This window comes from Lissotriton vulgaris, chromosome 2_1 (genome assembly GCF_964263255.1).
Source record: "Lissotriton vulgaris chromosome 2_1, aLisVul1.2, whole genome shotgun sequence".
Taxonomy (NCBI): Eukaryota; Metazoa; Chordata; class Amphibia; order Caudata; family Salamandridae; genus Lissotriton; species Lissotriton vulgaris.
The window spans coordinates 2,070,248,671-2,070,266,941 of NC_141687.1; the positions used below are offsets into that span (position 1 = coordinate 2,070,248,671).

At 43.1% G+C, this 18,271-nt stretch overlaps 1 protein-coding gene across 1 annotated transcript in view; it reads right to left on the bottom strand.

The window, feature by feature from the left end:
• Positions 1-18,271, bottom strand: part of TMOD2 (tropomodulin 2) — a 307,731-nt gene that overhangs the window by 211,093 nt on the left and 78,367 nt on the right. Inside the window, exon 3 of the mRNA XM_086958298.1 lies at positions 11,644-11,800. Within this exon, the coding sequence (XP_086814424.1) occupies positions 11,644-11,800 (157 nt within the window). The remainder of the gene's footprint in view (positions 1-11,643; positions 11,801-18,271) is intronic.

Below are 18,271 nucleotides of genomic sequence, written 5' to 3' on the forward strand. Positions count from 1 at the left end.
GAACAGCTGGCCCAGCTATTAGTCCAAAGGTTCCCAGCCACTTTAAGTCGGACTTCTAGGATGGCGACCAAAAGAGAGCCCTGGTTTAATAATGAGCTGCGTGACCAAAAAAGAGGGCTTGCAAGAGAGGTACGACAACAATCACGAGCGGCAAACAAAGGAAGTTAAACAAAAAATTGGAAGCTGTGCCAACTAAGGATCAATTATAGTAGGAACCTGAGCAGAGCAAAAATAGCGTACAAGGGGGCAATCTGGACACAATTACTGTCCGCAAGTAAAAAGCCCAATAGCAGCGACTTCTGGGGCATAATAAACAAACTGGCAGCTGGCCCAAAATTACAGCAAGAAGCGGGAATCGGTCAAGAAACGTGGGTTTACCATGTGAAAACTCTGTACAGCAACATAGCATCAGGCCCGGCAGAACGGCCTGGAGGGCAGCATCCAGAGAAAGAGGAAAAGCAATTAGTCCCCAATTCGCACCATCTGGAAGGCAGAGAAACAAGTCCGGAGGCAGCTAGTAAAGAGCTGATTAATTTGACCACCGAAAAGGAACTAAGAGGTCATATTTTAAAACTCAAGCCCAAGGGCGCGGCAGGCCCAAACGGCCTCCCCAATGCCATCTTCAAGAACGACCTGGATTTCTGGTCCTCCTACTTTACACCCATCTTCAATGAGATCTACACACAGTCCAAAGTCCCGGATTCCTGGAAAGGGAACATTATCCACCCTATATATAAAAAGGGTGACCACCGTAAGCCGGGCAATTACAGATTGATCTCACTGATCGACGTGGAGGCCAAGCTGTACGCTTCTTGTCTGCTAGCCCAGCTCCAAGATTGGATGGAGGAGAAGAACATAATCCCCAAGTTCCAGACGGGCTTCAGGCAAGGGATGGGCACCTCAACCAATCTGGCCACCCTAGCACTCTTAACTGAAAAAGCGTCAAGAAAAAAATCCCGACTCTTTGCATGTTTTGTCGACATCAAAGCCGCATTCGACCGCGTAAGCAGGAGTCTTCTCTGGAACAAACTCAAGGGCATGGGTCTGCCAACAGAAATGCTTAACGCCATAATAGCCCTTTACACGGAAACCTGGGCTAGAGTAAAGCTGGGCGATGGGTGTAGCACAACCCCGAGCATTTTTACCCAGCGAGGATTGAAACAAGGATGCGTGCTAGCTCCCAGCCTCTTTAATTTGTTTCTTTCAGATATCGCACAGCACTTTGAAAAAGCCGATTGTCACCCCCCAAACTTGGCCAATGAGTCAGTCGCCATCCTACAATATGCAGACGACATTGTCTTGCTGAGCCAGACTCCCATTGGCTTGCAGAGAGCAATAAATCATTTAGCATCCTACTTGGATCAGGTGCAACTGGAGCTAAACAAAGAAAAAACAAAAATTGTTCGCTTAGTGGATTCTAAAAAGACAAAGTTTAAATGGTTGGTAAAAGGGGCAATCGTGGAAGAGCAGCGTTCATATAAATATCTTGGCATAATAATTGAGCAGGGCATATCTCACAATGAACAAAAACTGGCTTTAAAAGCTAAAGCCCAATCACTAATCTACGCTTACAGACTTCTACGTAAAAAACTAGACTGCCCGAACTACACTCATCTGCTGAAAGTCATGGCCGCACAAATCCAGCCCAGCCTATCGTATGGCTTAGTCACCTGGTGTGGAAAAGAAGCAAATCTACTGAACGAGCTCCAGACCAGGATCTACAAGACCGTTTTTGAGCTGCCAAAATCTGCCTCTCCTTCTCAGGTTCGACTGGAATTCGGCCTACAGCACCAGAAACTCCGGGCAATGAGTAGCTTTGTCAAACTTTGTCATACATTCCGCTGTTCTAACCCGGACACCCTGAACAAATTATGCTGGGACGAAATTAAGCTCCAGATGAACTTAGAAATACCGAGCTCATGGGGAAGCTTTTTGAGAACAGCTTTGACCGAGCTGGAATTACAAACAGCGTGGGAAAACGGGGAAGATAGAGCAAGCTTCGGCAAAGTCGTAAACGCCGCAGCTAAAAAGAAATCCTTGCTGGCTGACAAAAAATCAATCTCTAAGCGCCGGCATGGGTGGACAGTCATCAACTCATACAGAACCCTAAAGCCCCAAAACTATCTATCCGCTCATTTCAGCTTGCATTTAAAAAAGAGCTTTACAAACTACCGCATGGGCTTGCACGACTCAAAAGACCTGTATCCAACTTGGAAAAAGCCCTATCTCTCCGCAAACTGTCGATTATGTGGTTTTAAATCAGAATCTGTAACTCACTTATTATGTGCTTGTCCAGCAGTCCTGGAACTGAGGAGACAGTATTTAAAATTAATTTTTAATGAGTTGAACATCCGTTCATGCAGACAAGCAGTGATAAGCTGGCTGGAAGGCGCTTCCATTATCCTGGTCTGCAGGGGCGTCAAATTCATGACAACGGTCAGAAACCTCCTACGGCAAGCAGATGGAGAGTAAACAAAACAAGCAGGACCAAAGTCACCTTCAATAGCCAACCAACAACATTAACGAATGGACAGCATGCTTACTAGCGACTAGCTGCAGGTCGCAAATAGTGGTGTATGAACATTAAAATTTGGAACACTGGGGTATACACTATGCAATTATCTTTTCTAAAAGGTCCCCAAATTTTTAAAAAGAAATATACACCCTTTTTATATAATTATGGAACCATGTCAAAATTCAGGTGTACTTATAAAAGTAATGAAATTTTTACTACGTTTTTATGGATATGGGGGGGGGTTTGTAATGATTTTAATTAATCAAACAATAAACTTATACTGATACTGAAGAAGTGATCTCCTCAAGGATGTAAGTCGATACTCCGGCTCCATAGGCATAACTAACACTCAACCTAAAAACAACGCTTCATGGTCGTCCTTCGACACCTATTCTGAAGAATCAATTCACAAGCTGCTTGTCACTTTGAAACCCGCCAATCACCACACAGACCCCCTACCTGCCAATTCTGTTAAAGTCCTCACCCCCCTGCTCCTCCCACTCTGGACTAAAATCATCAACTGTTCCTTGCAACAAGGGCTCATCCCAGACTCCCTCAAGATTGGGCAAGTCACGCCTATACTCAAGAAACCCACAGCTGACCCGACCGACCTAAACAACTATCGTCCTATCACCAATATCCCCACTCTGGCAAAACTGTTAGAAAAATGCGTACAACTCCAACAACACATTGAGCAGTATGAGCTCCTCAACTCTCACCAATCAGGATTCAGAGCAAAACATAGCACGGAAACGGCCATGACACACATAATTGATGACGCCCTCCAAATCCTTGATCACAATGAGTCCTGCCTCCTCATACTTCTTGACCTCTCCTCAGCATTTGATACGGTCAAACACGAGAAACTACTGGAGCTCCTAAACACCAGAATGGGCATATCCGGGACTGTTCTCAAATGGTTCACATCCTTTCTGCACAACCGATCTCAGAAGTTCAAGATCAACAACGCTCTGTCCACGCCTGTGCCAGTAACACTAGGCGTCCCACAAGGTTCCTCCCTATCCCCCACACTGTTCAACCTCGTCATGGAACCACTCACCACCTTGCTTCAATCTTCAAAGGTACACTTCCATATGTACGCCGATGACACTCAGCTCTACCTCAAGCTTCAATCCCCTGAAGACATCAAACTGTTGAATACCACACTAAGAAAGACCCAAGCTTGGCTGGCCGACAATCACCTCAAACTAAATGCTCTGAAAACTGAGTTCCTTCTGATCTCTCCTCCCACGAAAAAGGCCATCACCCAAACATGGCTCAATCACCTAACCGCACTCAATGTCCAGCCCACCATCGTGGACTCCGCGAAATCCCTTGGCATCACACTGGACTGCAATCTCGACATGCAGCAGCATATTAGCAAAGCAACTAAAGGAGCCAACTTCCAAATTAACACGCTGAGAAAACTCAAACCCTTTCTTCCACCCAAGGACTTCCAAACTGTTATTCAAGCCTTAGTCATTCCTCGGATAGACTACGGTATTGCGGCTCTCAGCGGGCTCCCCCTTACAACAACGGCTCCCCTAAGAGCCTCCCTGAACGCGGCCGCGAGACTCATCACTGGTTCAAGAAAACACTCGCACATATCCCCTGATTTAAAATCCCTAAACTGGCTGCCTATTGAAGCCAGAATTCAGCTGAAAATTGCCTGTATGGCGCACTCGGCCATACACCACAAGTCACCCAACTACCTCTCTCAAAAGCTGACCATTTCAGGAGGCTCAAGATCCAACAGAAGCACAAAAACGCTCCTCCTGAAACCACGGAGATTCCGGAAGGAAAAAACATACAAACGTTCCTTCTCAGGAATGGCGCCCAGGATCTGGAATGCACTCCCGCCAGAAACTAGGCTTATCCCTTCCACTGCACTCTTCAAGAAAGAGGTGAAGGCCATCCTTCAGGCTAAATTCACCTGAATACTATTGATACTGGAACAATGACAATACTTGGCTCCTACATTATCGGCCTTCTGATTGCTTACCTATGCGAATCTCTTTTTGACTGATCTCCGATCTAAATCATCGCACGGATGCTATATTATTGGTTGCCAACTCGGCTATTGGGTTGTACACTATGATTTGAGTGCCTCACTAACTTGCAACGCCCCCATTACTGACTACTACTCTGCTTTTACACTGCGTTTACTCACCCTAAGGGGTGCTATAATCGTACCCGATTAGACATTGTACTGCTTCAATATTAATGTTTCTTGATTGTTATTAGTCTGCATACTCTTGTGTGATTGTCACCCTATTTTGCAACTCAATGACTACTGAATTTTATATTGTTTCAAGAGTTTTGTTTACCCTACCTACTGTGTCTGTAAAGCGCTCTGATATCTGCAAAGATCTTGTTCGCGCTATATAAAACTTTAAATAAATAAATAAATAAATATAAATGTAAACATGAATAGCTGGGGGAGAAACACGAACCCATTGCCACACCACGCTCTTGATGATAAATGGCGTTTTGAAACTAATATATATATATATATATATATACACTGAAAAAACAGAGGTTAAAGTAATGTTATAGTTAGGTGAATAGGTCAGTGACAACATTAACATTTTGAACTAAACAAATCACAGAAATGTACCAGATATAGTTAGCAGAGCCAGCTATAACTTGCACCATGCACTGCTTATGACCTCACATATTACATTGCTCATGACATGTTCTATGAAATCATTTATGACATCACTGATGACATCTCAAATGACATCATTGATGACATTGCTGATAGCATCATCCAAACGTCTTTTATACACATTACTTTATAAACTAGTATGGCATCAATGTAATGTCAGAATGTAACTACAAAATAGCTGAGTATAATATGAAGCATCATCAATGCCATCACAACTTGCATCCAGGCCCTACTCAGTGACGGCTCCTCCATTGTGGCAGACGAGCGTCGCCCCTCTGCCTCAGCAGCATAAAAAACATGTAAAATAAAATGATAATAAAGCAGCTTATCATGTTATTTTTCATGGCCTGAGCCTGAGCTGAGCAGAGTCTTGGGGTTGGGCCAATGCAAGAATGGAGGGCACTGCAAGTGGGCTTGATTGTTTGGCCAGCTGGCTTAGGACGGCCAAACTGTCAAGCACACTTAGATGTATCCAGTAATAGCACTTGGATGTCTCCAGGCAATTGCTGGAGAACAGCAGGCACAGGCTTCCAGTCTCTCAGGGGGTCATAAAACCGCCCTGCTCCACCCAATCCCAGTATTGCTTTAATGTTGGGTAATAGCATTACCAGCATGAAAGCAGCATCTCGATTTGCGCACGGGAGTCTGGGAGCCTGTGATTGGGAGAAGAGCACTGAGGCAGCAGGTAAGTTTTAATTTCAATTTATGTATCTCAGCGCTGGCCCACCACTTTTCCCTCCTGGCAGCCGCCACAGGGACAACTTCCCACAGGCTAACACTAGGAGGCAGCCAACCCCATGCCCTGCATGGCCTTTGGTCATGAATGCAGTGGTTTTAGCCGCAGGGCCTGTCTTGCAGCCGGGCCCTGCTTCCAACTCCCTGCAGTCAGCCAACCTAACGCTGCCTAATCTTTGGCCATGCGCAGCGGGGTATTGGCCACAGGACTTGGATTCTCAAAAGGCTGTGTGGCCAAACCCCTAGAAAGCTGCTAACCCCACACCATGCAAAGCCTCTGGCTTGCAAAAGGTAGGGTTACCTACAGGCCCTGTGGACCTGATCCTCAATGGCAAAACATTTCTATTTAGAGGAGGGGGGCATGTATCCCAGTCCACGACTCTTAATTGGCCCCATGAACCACATCCTAGAGGCCAGTACCGGAGCCAAATACAATAAAAAAACAGGAGGGAGCTGTGTGGCCCCTCTCCCAAGCTCTGGTTAGCCCAGGGACGCCATGCCTGGTGCTTAATGTAATCAAAAAAGGGGAGGGTGCGCAGCCCCCTTCCTAGAGCCTTATGAGGCCTCTGGGAATCCATCTACTGAGGCCATTCATTTTTTTAAAAGGGGAGCAGCGTGGCCTCCATTCCCCAAACCTTATTAGGTCCCAAGGACCGCATCTCCTGGAACCCAGTAATAAATAAAGTGAGGGGGCGCGGTCCCCCCTGAGTGTAAGAGGCCCTGGGGGCACCAACCCCAGAGGTTAAATTTAAATAAAAGGGGAGGGAGCTGCGTGGCCCATCTCCCCTAGCCCAAGTAGTTCCTGGGGACGCCATCCCCCTGGTAAGTTTTTTGTTTAGATGGGAGGGAGGCCACAAGACACCCCTCCCACGTTTCATTAGGATTTGAGGACCACATCCTCCAGAGCCAAACATAATTTTGGAAGCAGCAGGTATAACCCAGGCCAGCTCTCACCTGGCAGGTGCAGCAACTTCAGCTTGCTCCCAATGGGCAGGAGCAATCAGTTTCTCAGCCCGCAAGAGCACAGGCAGGGAAACAGAAGTGTGCTTCCATCTGGGGGGAGCATTTTCAAAGCTACTGCTGGGTGGGAGCACACTTCTACCCTGCCATTGGCACAGTGGGCAGAGAAAATCGCTGTGTCTTGGGGGTGGGCTCCCATAGACACAATTAAAGAACTGGTCCCGGGAAAAGGGGTCCCCGAGATCTTGCGAGGCTCGAGGAGGGGGGCTGTGTATATTTAATTGCCATCTATTCCCGATCCTCTTGTTTAAAGGTGGATAATAGTCTCCGAGGCCTGATGCACAATATAGGATAGAAGTGTTATCGGCATTCTGGCTGCACTTCGGCGATTCTCTGCTTGTGAGGACGCAGTTCTCTAAACCGGAGAGACTGAGGCGTGACCAATGGGCACACTCACGAGCTCTCCATGAAGTAATCTGAAGGGTCGAATCCCACCACTGATTCGACTTAAGGCACCTTCTGTACACCAGACTATAGTCTGCCATTAAACAAGAGGATTGAGAATCAACCTCCTTCATCTAGAGACCCAGGTTATCGGTAGGAAGACCAATTCTATGGATCTTCCTGATTAAGAAGTCATTCCTTTGAAACTATCCTCCTTGGATATACTGAATTTTCCAGGAGAAAATAAGGAATATTTGTTAGCCCATTATCCGTAGCCCCAGATTATCACTGTCCTGATGAGACCGCCGCACTCGACCCTGCAATAGGGTTGAAACGTCATCAACACCAGTGAAAAGGACAGTCCTTATGCAAAATCGACATAAAATTTCTGGTTGCTTTTACTTTGTCTATATAATGTTTGGATATCCTTGTATAAACCAATAACCCTATTAATATATATTTTTTTGTAAATTTTGTAAGTCACTTACTGTCACTTTGTGTGGTTATGGTTATTTTATCTGGGGCTCTTCTATCACTTCTCTCTTCAAAAACACTTACCACTAAATCAACATGCATAGTAGTGCATATCTGTAGGTACTGTAGCGAATGTTTATGAAAATAATAAAAAATAAACGACTCAGCTCGGTTGAACTGAGAATCCAAACATTTTCGGCTCGGTTCGGTTGAACTGTGGTCCAATAACAGAAGGAGAATGTACAACTAGTACTAAATCTTGGAATGAACAAGAAAGAATACACACATTCACAAAACACTGGAGTATTGAATATGAGGGCACAGTACTGCCTTCAACCTTTAAATGAACAAATAATGCATCAGGCCTTAAATATACGTTCTAAAGCTGGTTTCGGGGACTCTCCTTTTCCAGTCAGATCATCAATGTGGAGTGAAATTCATGGTTGTCAGGTTTAGGATTTCAAATAGAATTCTGGATTTTCTGCAGATGGGAGGGGCCGAATGCTATTGGACCGGGGGAAGGATGGTGGTGTGGGGGGATGAGGTACATCTCTCTATTGTTCTTTTTTAAATATATTTGAACAGGAGAAGAATACCATCGAGGGGCAGGAGGCCTAGAATTAGCACCACCGGGGAGTGGGGGGGGGGGGGTGTGGGGGGGCGGGATGGTTTAGGGAACAGTGTTAATTGCAAAGATGCGTTATTTTTTCAGTTTTAGAAAGACAGTGCGATGTGGTCAAGCTGTATTCTTTTATCCATTAACTAAAAGAAATTTACAATGTCTGACTACAAAAACAGACAGGATGTACACCGTTTTACTTCAGAATACAAACAAAGGTAGTATTGTCAGCATGGGTGTGTGGTGTGCGGCAGCCCAGACAAGTAAGCCATCAATCTATGGACATATTGATTGATTGAGCCCACTGACCCCTCGCATAAAGCTGTCCCGCAACTCGCTTCACGGCTTGGACTGGCTCCCGACACTTTAACTCCACTGCCACGAGCGTCCATTGAAAAAAGAGGAATGCCTTGGTGGACTTAACTGTATTCGGTTGACGGCCATCTTGGAGATGAGGAGACCATCACTGGGCACCACTGAGATTCAGCTTTCCTCAGCCTGCAACGCTCAACCGATGTATGGTGCAATGCCAGGAGACAGCTAGGAAGGTTGTCCCGCCTAAGCATCTTAACTACAGCCTGGCTTGCCCCCCCTTTGTATGCTTGAGGATATCTGGCCAACACCAGCTCGGGGATGCCTCCAGCCCAAGATCACCACTCGTGAGTGCAACAACACCCTGAAGGCCGGGCTGAAAGCAAGAACCTCAGCAATGACGAGAAGATAATGCTGTACAAATATGTAATATTTATTTGTCCAACCTTAATCTCTTCAACTTTTCTTAAAATGTAACCTTGAGTGATTTGCAACTTGTATATATGTAACTCTAACCAGTAGTATCTGTAGTAGACGTATGTACTTACTACCATTCTTATGTAAATTTAGAGTTTCTGTTTGTATCTTTCATGTAATTAATGTACCCCGAAGACCGTATGTAATGTAAATGGTTCTATTGTAAAGCCTCTGACACCGTTGGGTAAAGTTCGCACTATATCAAAATACATAAATAAATAAATAATTGATTATATCAAAATCCTACTAAGAAGAAAAACCTGGTCCATGACTACTGGTCTGTTGTTCTGGCCACTCAGACACTGCCAACTTCTTGTATGACCAATCCGAAGCCGCTGAATCACAAACTCAGAGAATATGCAGCTGACAACTTCAGCAAAGAGGACACCTCCTTGTCTCTTGTTTCTGGCAGCAGTGGCATTACAAACATTGGCTCAAAAAAACATTGAAAACTCAAACATGACTATATTTCATTTCCATCATCCGCCACCTTAATGAACAAAGAATTGTGGGTTGTAGTTGATGGCAGGGTCATAAATCCTGAAATAAACACTTTCTGACACCTTAAATCTCTAAATACAAACATAGATCATATGAATGACTTCAGCAGGACAGTCATTCGTGGAAGGTTCCAAGATTCTGCAATTCAAATTGTTTAGCAAAGACCCTGTAGCCTGTATGGCAAGTATAATGTATCTCCATCAATTAGCCAGACACACTGAAAATCGACAACCTGAAAAATGGTGTCCTTGTGGTGTAAAAGCATTGCTGTTGAAATAATAAACTGATTGTATTTAGAAATGTGTAAACTTTGATATGTATATGGACCATGACCCCAAGGGCTTAAAAACACTAACAAGGCATGCACTTTTAAAAAAACTATACAGATTAAATGTAGATAGAGTCTATTATTGAAACCAGATCTACAGTACAGGGCATACTTCTGAACCACCAATGAGACTCTGGCTTTTTGGGTGCATAATGAATACCCATAAACTACATAATTTCTGCTAGAAAAACAGTACAGCACTGCACAGTACAGGAGACAGCTAAGACCAGGGCAAATGTCGCCGTAATGTCTCTCTTTGAAAGACCTTAAAACGAGGCTCGCCCGCTAGTAAGCAAAATTGGCAATCCATTGAAAATAAAAAATTGCTTCTCTAAGCCTAAGCATGAACAAAGAACGCCCAACCATTGTTCAAAAATACTGTGAGTATAGATTCTATATTCGTCAATGTAATTTCGGCTCTAGATCTTTGCAGTAAAATTAAAGTTTTGAGTCCTGCAGAAGCCCAAAAGCAAAAATATGATCAATGCAAAGTGAGGCATAAGTTTCAAAATAATGAGTAAGAGAACAATAACTTTCACAAATCTTATTATGAAAATGGTGCGTGCGAGTAGCAAGTTGATTTTGAGTTCTAGCATATTTGATTAAACAATAGCGCTTCCAACGTTGAGTTAAGTGATCTGATATATTTTGGGGGAACTCTACTCTATTCTGATACACCCTTCTACATATATTTGCACTACGTCCTACAATTTTCCTATGGACTCGTGAGGAAAAAGTAGTGGCTGGTTTCTGTGTTAAATCCATTGGCTGGTGTATGCAGACTTCGGGAAACTAAGATGTCTGCTGGCTAAATTAAAAACTAATTACCAGGTACATAGTGTAATCATCGCTCCTTCATCCTCAGCCATTCAAAGGTTTAAATGTAGCCCAGTTGTACTAAGTACATTCACAAATTGTATCTGGTCCCGAATGGAAGGGTCTTCCCACACTACATACTTTATTAGGACTTCACATATTGCAAAGGGGGCAATATTGGACCTTTCTCTCAATCTACGTGTAAAGCACGATTTCCCTATAAATATTATCCAAATCTGGTGGGCAAATGAGCCATAGAAATTGACCGATTTTGTGCCTTTCATGAAGTGTGTATGGCTCTTCCTGGCAGGTGAAACCGGGGAAACACATGCAGCACAGCAGGCAGTTCATGGTTTGTGGGCATTGGTTTGGCTGCATCCCGCCAATGACAAACTTCTGCTTACTCTTTACATGAATGTCTTGCGCTTTTTAACAGGACGTTGCACTGCCATGAACTGTTGTATTTTCGTGATGTACTTGAATTTTGATGTTCAATATACAGCACCAAGAACAAGAGAAACACTTTAAGAATATTAAATAACAGTACTACTCGAAAGCAAGAAAAAATTGCTGTTTTATAATCCAACGGATACAATAAACGCTAAATGCATACTGGTTAGCACCATGGATACGCGTTTAAGAAGACTGACGTAGCTCCATCCTAAGCAAGTACACATCTGATAACATACAAAAGAATACACAAGCATGAGCATACGCAGAGCACCCAATGCAAGAACACTCCAATGTAGACTAACACAAATCCAACGTGTGTAGTATTAAATGTGGTGAAGTACCTTTCTTCTCGCCTGTAAAGGGCACCATGTCTTCTCTGTCCTTTTGCTCCAATGCTTCTTTTTCCAAATATGCCAGGAGGCGCTCTCGGTCAAAGGATGATGATGCTTCCTTTGTCGTCTGATCTTTTTGTCGAAATCCAGCTGGCATGAGTGAATTCTGGCAACAGACATGCAGAAGTATTTAGGTTAACATTTTAACTTACAACCTTATTTTAATAAAAACTGGAAACTTTTTATCAGTGTTTCTCTATCAGTCTCCATCACTCTTTCTATTTCAGTTTCTATTAGTGTTCCTATCTAAGTGTTCACCTCACCCACAGATGCAAGCTGTTTTTTAGATGGTAGATGGATCTCAATTCTATGATCTACCATCTGCCCCAAATGGCCATATGGAAACATACCGCAATCATATATTTTCAAACTGTACACATCCTAAGCTTGTAACCACTGGCTGCCTGACCTCCTTCACCCTGAATGGCTGGCCTGGAAAAAGTGATGAATATAAAGTTTGTCGGATTTTCGGAAATTGTTCCCCAAAATATGTTTTTTCTCCAGTCTTTCTCTAACAAGAACATATCCCTGCAGATGCTTGGCCATCTTCAGAGTGCTCCAGTGAGTACCAAGTATGTATGTGCGTTCTTATATAGTGCTCGACTTACCCTTGGGCATCTCGGCGCTTGCCTTGGGAACCAGTCCTGGCTTTTCCCTGTGAGATAACCCGTACTGGGCATCCCCAAGGTGAAAGCCAGGCATCCCGCCGCAGGAGGCCGTTGTGGAGATTAAGCAAGCTTATTGCCCAGAGCTGCACAGTGTGAACTTGTGCTTAGAGTGGGCACCGAAGCGAGAATTATCAAGTCCGTGGACAATTGGGCTCGAACCCTGCCGCGTCGGGAATCAAACCCTGGTCCCAGGTCTGACCTCTGCTTCAGGGTATGCCTCCTCTAACCAGTGAGCCACACGTGTGAAGGTTTCAGCCATGTGTTGGTTTTGGAAGGGAATCCGCATGGATCCACCCACTAAACTCCAGGGAGTGTCTGTAATGGGAAAGCTTCCATGGGGTGATTGCAGGTTCTGGGTGCAGAATCAATCAGTAACCATGGAAACCTTCTGACCACTGTCATTTCTGAAAACTAGGGAAATCAGTATGATGTGGTGTGTGTGAATCCCACCATGCTGTACTATCTACAATAGCACCCTGCAAATGCAAAGTATGGGTAAAAAACTATTTGTGACAGAAAGGTGGCAAAGGACCTGTATAATATAGGCGTCCTGTGTACACCCTTTCATGATGTATACATAGGCAATAAAGACACTCCACAGATTATAGCCATAACGAATACTATAGAAATATTGTGGCTGTCTAAAGAACCTGTCAAATCCCAGTCAAGATGACGTAACACATTATATTTTTACCAGTAGGTGCGAGTGAGGGTCGGTGATTGTGAAAGTGAGAGTGAGAATCATTTGTGTGAGAATGAGTATGAATCAGAATGAGTAAACGAGAGTGTGTGGGTTAGAGTGATTGAGGGTAGGGAGAGTCAATGAGACAGAGAGTGAGTGAGTGTGAGAGTGCTTGTGAGTGAGAAAGAGTGTGTTTGTTAGAATGTTTTATGCGTGTGAGTTTGTTGCTGTTCATGGCCTAATCAAGATAATTCTTGGCTTATGGGGACACTCAAGATAACTTTTGCTGTCGCCGGCATATGAAATGTAATTATTGTCATAAGGGGGGGCGCCCATTGAAAAATGTAGACACGACATACTGGTTGTAATTGTCGCAAAACTGGGGACACCTATGGTAAAATGATCATGCTGGCATAGTGGCAACCATGGCACATTGGGGGTGGGAGATCTTGGCATACGGAGGCACCTATGACAAACATATTTTAAGAGACAAGGCCACAGAGTATTTTAAAATCCCAGTTCGGGTATCCATGAGGAGCAGTGACAGTTCAGATGCGATCAGCAAGCAGAAACCAAGCTAAGTTATAAGTAATGTTAAATCACTGGTGCTAATCAATAGTAACCAATACTTTCAAATCAAACATGGCAAATCTCATGGTGAATCCCAGGCTCTGACCAAACATCACACAGTAGATATGGAATGAATCAACTTAGTCTTTATCTCATACACAACTAGCAGACAACACCCAAGTGGAATCAAAAGCACTGCAGCCGATATCCCATTCTATTTATCAGTTTTTGGGTTGTCTACACAAAGCAGATCTACCGTCACTGTGGGACACACACTGTGGTGCACATGGCGGTAATATAAACAAGGGTGAGACCGTGTGTTTGTATCTAGGAGGTGCTGTTGATGGATGTCCCTGGGCCATGTTTTTCTTGGCACCATTGCCCTCTGCAGAAGGATGAGATCACATGACCTCTCCCGTGGCCAGACTTGTCATGGGTTTACTTGACATGTTTAAGTGTTTACAATAGCTAGGCTAAGTCTACATATAATGAGACTCTTTGTCTTAATTGCACAATGCCCACTATTCAAATAAATACTACATGAGGTGAAGAACTTCAAGTAAATGTTTGCATAAATACATTGCTTTACAATTGGTAGTGCCCAGTTTCTACCACCTTTCAGAGACGTCTGAAGCACAAAATAAGATTGGAATGAAATGACCGAAACAGAGCATAGGAGGAGATATTGAAAGACAAGAAATCAGAATATGTCCTACCCTTTACACAGGATTCTCTAAAGCTTTATGTCCCAGGCCACTTCTCACTTTTCTAGAGATCTGTGTAAAATTAGTGACTGTTTACTGCTCGCTTGCCTGAAGTGAAGTAGACCCAAAATGCTGTCAATCTTTCTTCTCCACCACTCCGTAGTATTCCTTCCACTTCACAGACTGTCCTCTGGCATAATGTCCTAATAAGGACAAACAGGAGCTGGCACAAGATATAGTAATTTAATGACATGTTCTTTCACTTGGTTACATACTGGTAGTTGTAGAAGCAGATGAGCATGCCATCTGACATTTCCAGAAGTAAACTTTGAACACATGTAGGACTGTGTTATCCAAGGAGGCCTATTGACTTCTAGGAGGAGAGACAGCGTAGTTGTAAATTAGCATGTGACTCATCACTGATCTGTTGGAGCCATCGTGGATATAATTGTCCAACTCCTGTAAACTGGTTTACAACACTTCTGATAAAACTTACATGGCTACTGATCACTGCAAAGAAAGATGATTTTAGCACCTCTTCTACATTTCCTATTTAAACCATGCAAGAAGTGTAGAAAAGGGAGACTGATGAGATAGCACTCCAATCCTACAAGCGAGCCTTAACTTACAACTGAGAAAAGGGGGGAAATATGGGAAAGTGGGGAGGGGGCTTGCAGTTAACGGGAGCGTTGCAAGTTGCTCCATGGAAAAAGGTTGGAGGACCTGACCTGAGCATACCAGTTAGTAGCTGACTTGGGAATGCATTGTTGACATAAACCAGCCTTGAGGCCCTCGCACAGAATGGTGAAAGGAATCTTACTTTTAAACCACTGATAACTGCATTATTATAAGAACCCACAATCATTCCATAATATGGTTTACTGAAACAGCCTAGACTTGGTGTACATGCCTTCATCTATGTGAGTATCCCAAAAGTAATACTTAGGTATACATTTCTCCATCTGTTTGTACTATTGGTGGTGCCTATGTTGCATCATCAAACTGGCTGTTCTTTGGATGTTTTCTACTCTGTCACTGTTCTTCTGCAGATCTGGAAATGAGAAAGAGCGCAGTAGTCCAAGTGAGCCCACCCCACTGTTTGTACAGTGGGAGTACATCATTTTAATCTGTTACCTATATCTCACACTAGGCACCACAGCATTCTCCTTCCTCCTCACCCAAACGTTCAAACCTTCTCAACCCTCACTGCTTAATCACCCGGTCTGAAAACTCTGACGTTGTTCAATAATTAGAACTCAGATCCAACATTAGATATGATTGTATCTGATGTAACTTGTATTGCTACGATTTTAAATGTAAAGCGCTCTGATACCCTCTTGGGTCAAGTTTGCACTATATAAAACTTTATAAATAAATGTGCAAGATTCACAAAGATTTTACTGTGACTTACTCTTGTAATAATACTCCTGGCTAACTTTGGAGATTCAGGAGCAGAGCACGAGAAGTACAGGAGTAACTCATCCCTGTATAGAGCAATATTTTTGTGATCCAGGGGAGATGTTATTAATTGAATCATGTTACAAATGCGTAATGCGGACCTACTATGAATATTTAATATATTTTATTGAAAAAGAGTTTGATTCAAAATAACAAAAACAAAGCCATCATTATTCCAATATGTAACCAACATAAACAAACTAGGGCATCAGGTATCACGCATTTATAAAACCCTCAACTCGCAGAAATCTAATATCAATTATAAAACAAAAAAATACTGGAATGACCACATGCACTAACCACTGGACGACCAAGAGTGGTCCATCCTATGGTCATCAGCCACAAAAATCAAGATTCCCCCAGCCCTCGCACAGACCAAACTATGGCTCTTACATAAAACATTCTGGACTCCAGCCCGCCTACAAAAACTAGGACTCAGAGACAGCCCCACCTGCTGGAATTGCAACACAAACAGAGGCAACCTAGAACACCTGATTTTTCTGTGCCCGACACTCAATGGGTTTTGGGGGAAAGTGTTTGACTTTCTAGACAATGTATTCAAATTTAAAATAATGAGAGACTTTGCTTCGATCACTACGGCTTTCATCCGAATGGAGCTCCCCACAGAGGGAGAAAGGGAACTACTGGACCTTCTCCTAATCGCCGCGGCCAAGTTAGTACTAACAAACTGGAGGGACACCTCTAAAGCATCTTACAACGGCTAGCTTAGCTGGGTCACTTACCTAAGAGGAGCTGACTCCCTAGCGATAAGATACTCACCACTGAAAACTACATCCAGACACCTATGGGAATCACTGGACAAGTGCTTGGCCCCTTCGGACCCTCCCTAAAGCCGACCCACCAAAAGAACTACCGAACAATAAAAAAAAATATATCAAACAATGAAAAGGTACACCACCGCCAAGGCGTGAATGGGGTAGCAAAGGTCCAGGGATTTTAAGGCTTGAACAACACTTGAATAAGTAATGTTGATAGGTGGGTGGAGACACACTCGAAGCTCTGGACCTCTTGAGCTTCAATTGAAGAAACAGTTTTGAAAAGTGGTAAGTGTGTTCTCCACATAAAGTTACATTGGTTTTCCAAGATTAATATCCCTTCTTCCCAGATCATAAAATGGTGGACAGAGACATTTTTGTTTGCAGTGCAGTTCCTTTATTTTCCTTTATTTTTATTTTCATTCATAGAACAAGGACAGCCGACACGTGTTTCGCCCCCTCTTGGCGATTTGCGCCGGGGCTTTCTCAAGGCTAAGTTGGCTAAGTCACGTAGACAAGTGTCGTTTCCATATATTTAACAATATCTCAAGTACGAAAATATAATTCTTCAAGTTTAAAACAATTTTTGTTAGGCAAGTGCCTCTGGTCCTAAGGTTCTTCCGGCATGGCGGGTCTCGGGTTGAATCCCAGCACTAAATATAATATAGTTGTAAGATGTCTCTGTCCACCATTTTATGATCTGGGAAGAATGGATATTAATCTTGGAAAACCAATGTAACTTTATGTGGAGAACACACTTACCACTTTTCAACACCACCGCCAAGGCGCTCGAGGATGCTGTAGGATCTACCCTGTATTCTCTCTCTCTCTTTACCTATTCACTCTTTTCTTTGTTTTTCTCTTCTTTTCTCCCACTCCACTTACAGCCTACCATAAAACTGGATAGCCAAACAAAAAAGGGGGCCACCCCAAGTACTTACTATGTACCACTTACCCTGTAACGCATAGGATGGCTACCCATACACAGTTTTTCCCTGTTTTATGTTTGTATGTGTAAATACCATAAATAAACATTTTTAAAACAAAAGAAAAGAGTTTGATTTCGGGGGCTGGAGATTTACAAAAACGTGTCAGTGTGCAAAAAGTTGACATACTCACAATGTACTAAAGTAATTACGACAATCCTATAATTGCCTTTAACTAAAAATAATTCTGTAACATTATTTAGGGATTTTTCTGTCACCTTATTTGCATAGTCAGGATAACATTCAATTTCTGTTCAGTTGAACCTTCATATAATCTTCCTATTTTCTGTTCAGTTCAAACTTCATATAATCTTCCTTTTTTCTGTTCAGTTGACCCTTCATATAATCTTCCTATAACATGTACAAATCAGAATTTATCTTTTTAATAACAGAAATGAACGTTAAGCGCTGCTGTGATCAGTTTCACCAGATGTTACTTTCTGTCATGCAGGTTTCAGCAATGAACTTTGGAAGATAAGCCCTGTCTCTGTGAAGAATTAAATCCAAATGGGTAAGTAAATATAAGTATCATATAGATACTTTGCATACGAATCTTAGATCCATAAGGAAATTATGTCACTCTATAATCATAAATCTACAAAGCAGTCTGTACAGTTTCTCCAACTATTTTATACACTTTTCATTTGCCCGTAAGAGAGCTTTGTGGGGCATCATAACCACGATATTGCTTGGTGTGCCACAACACATGTTTGCATGAAGCATTCCCCGTAAG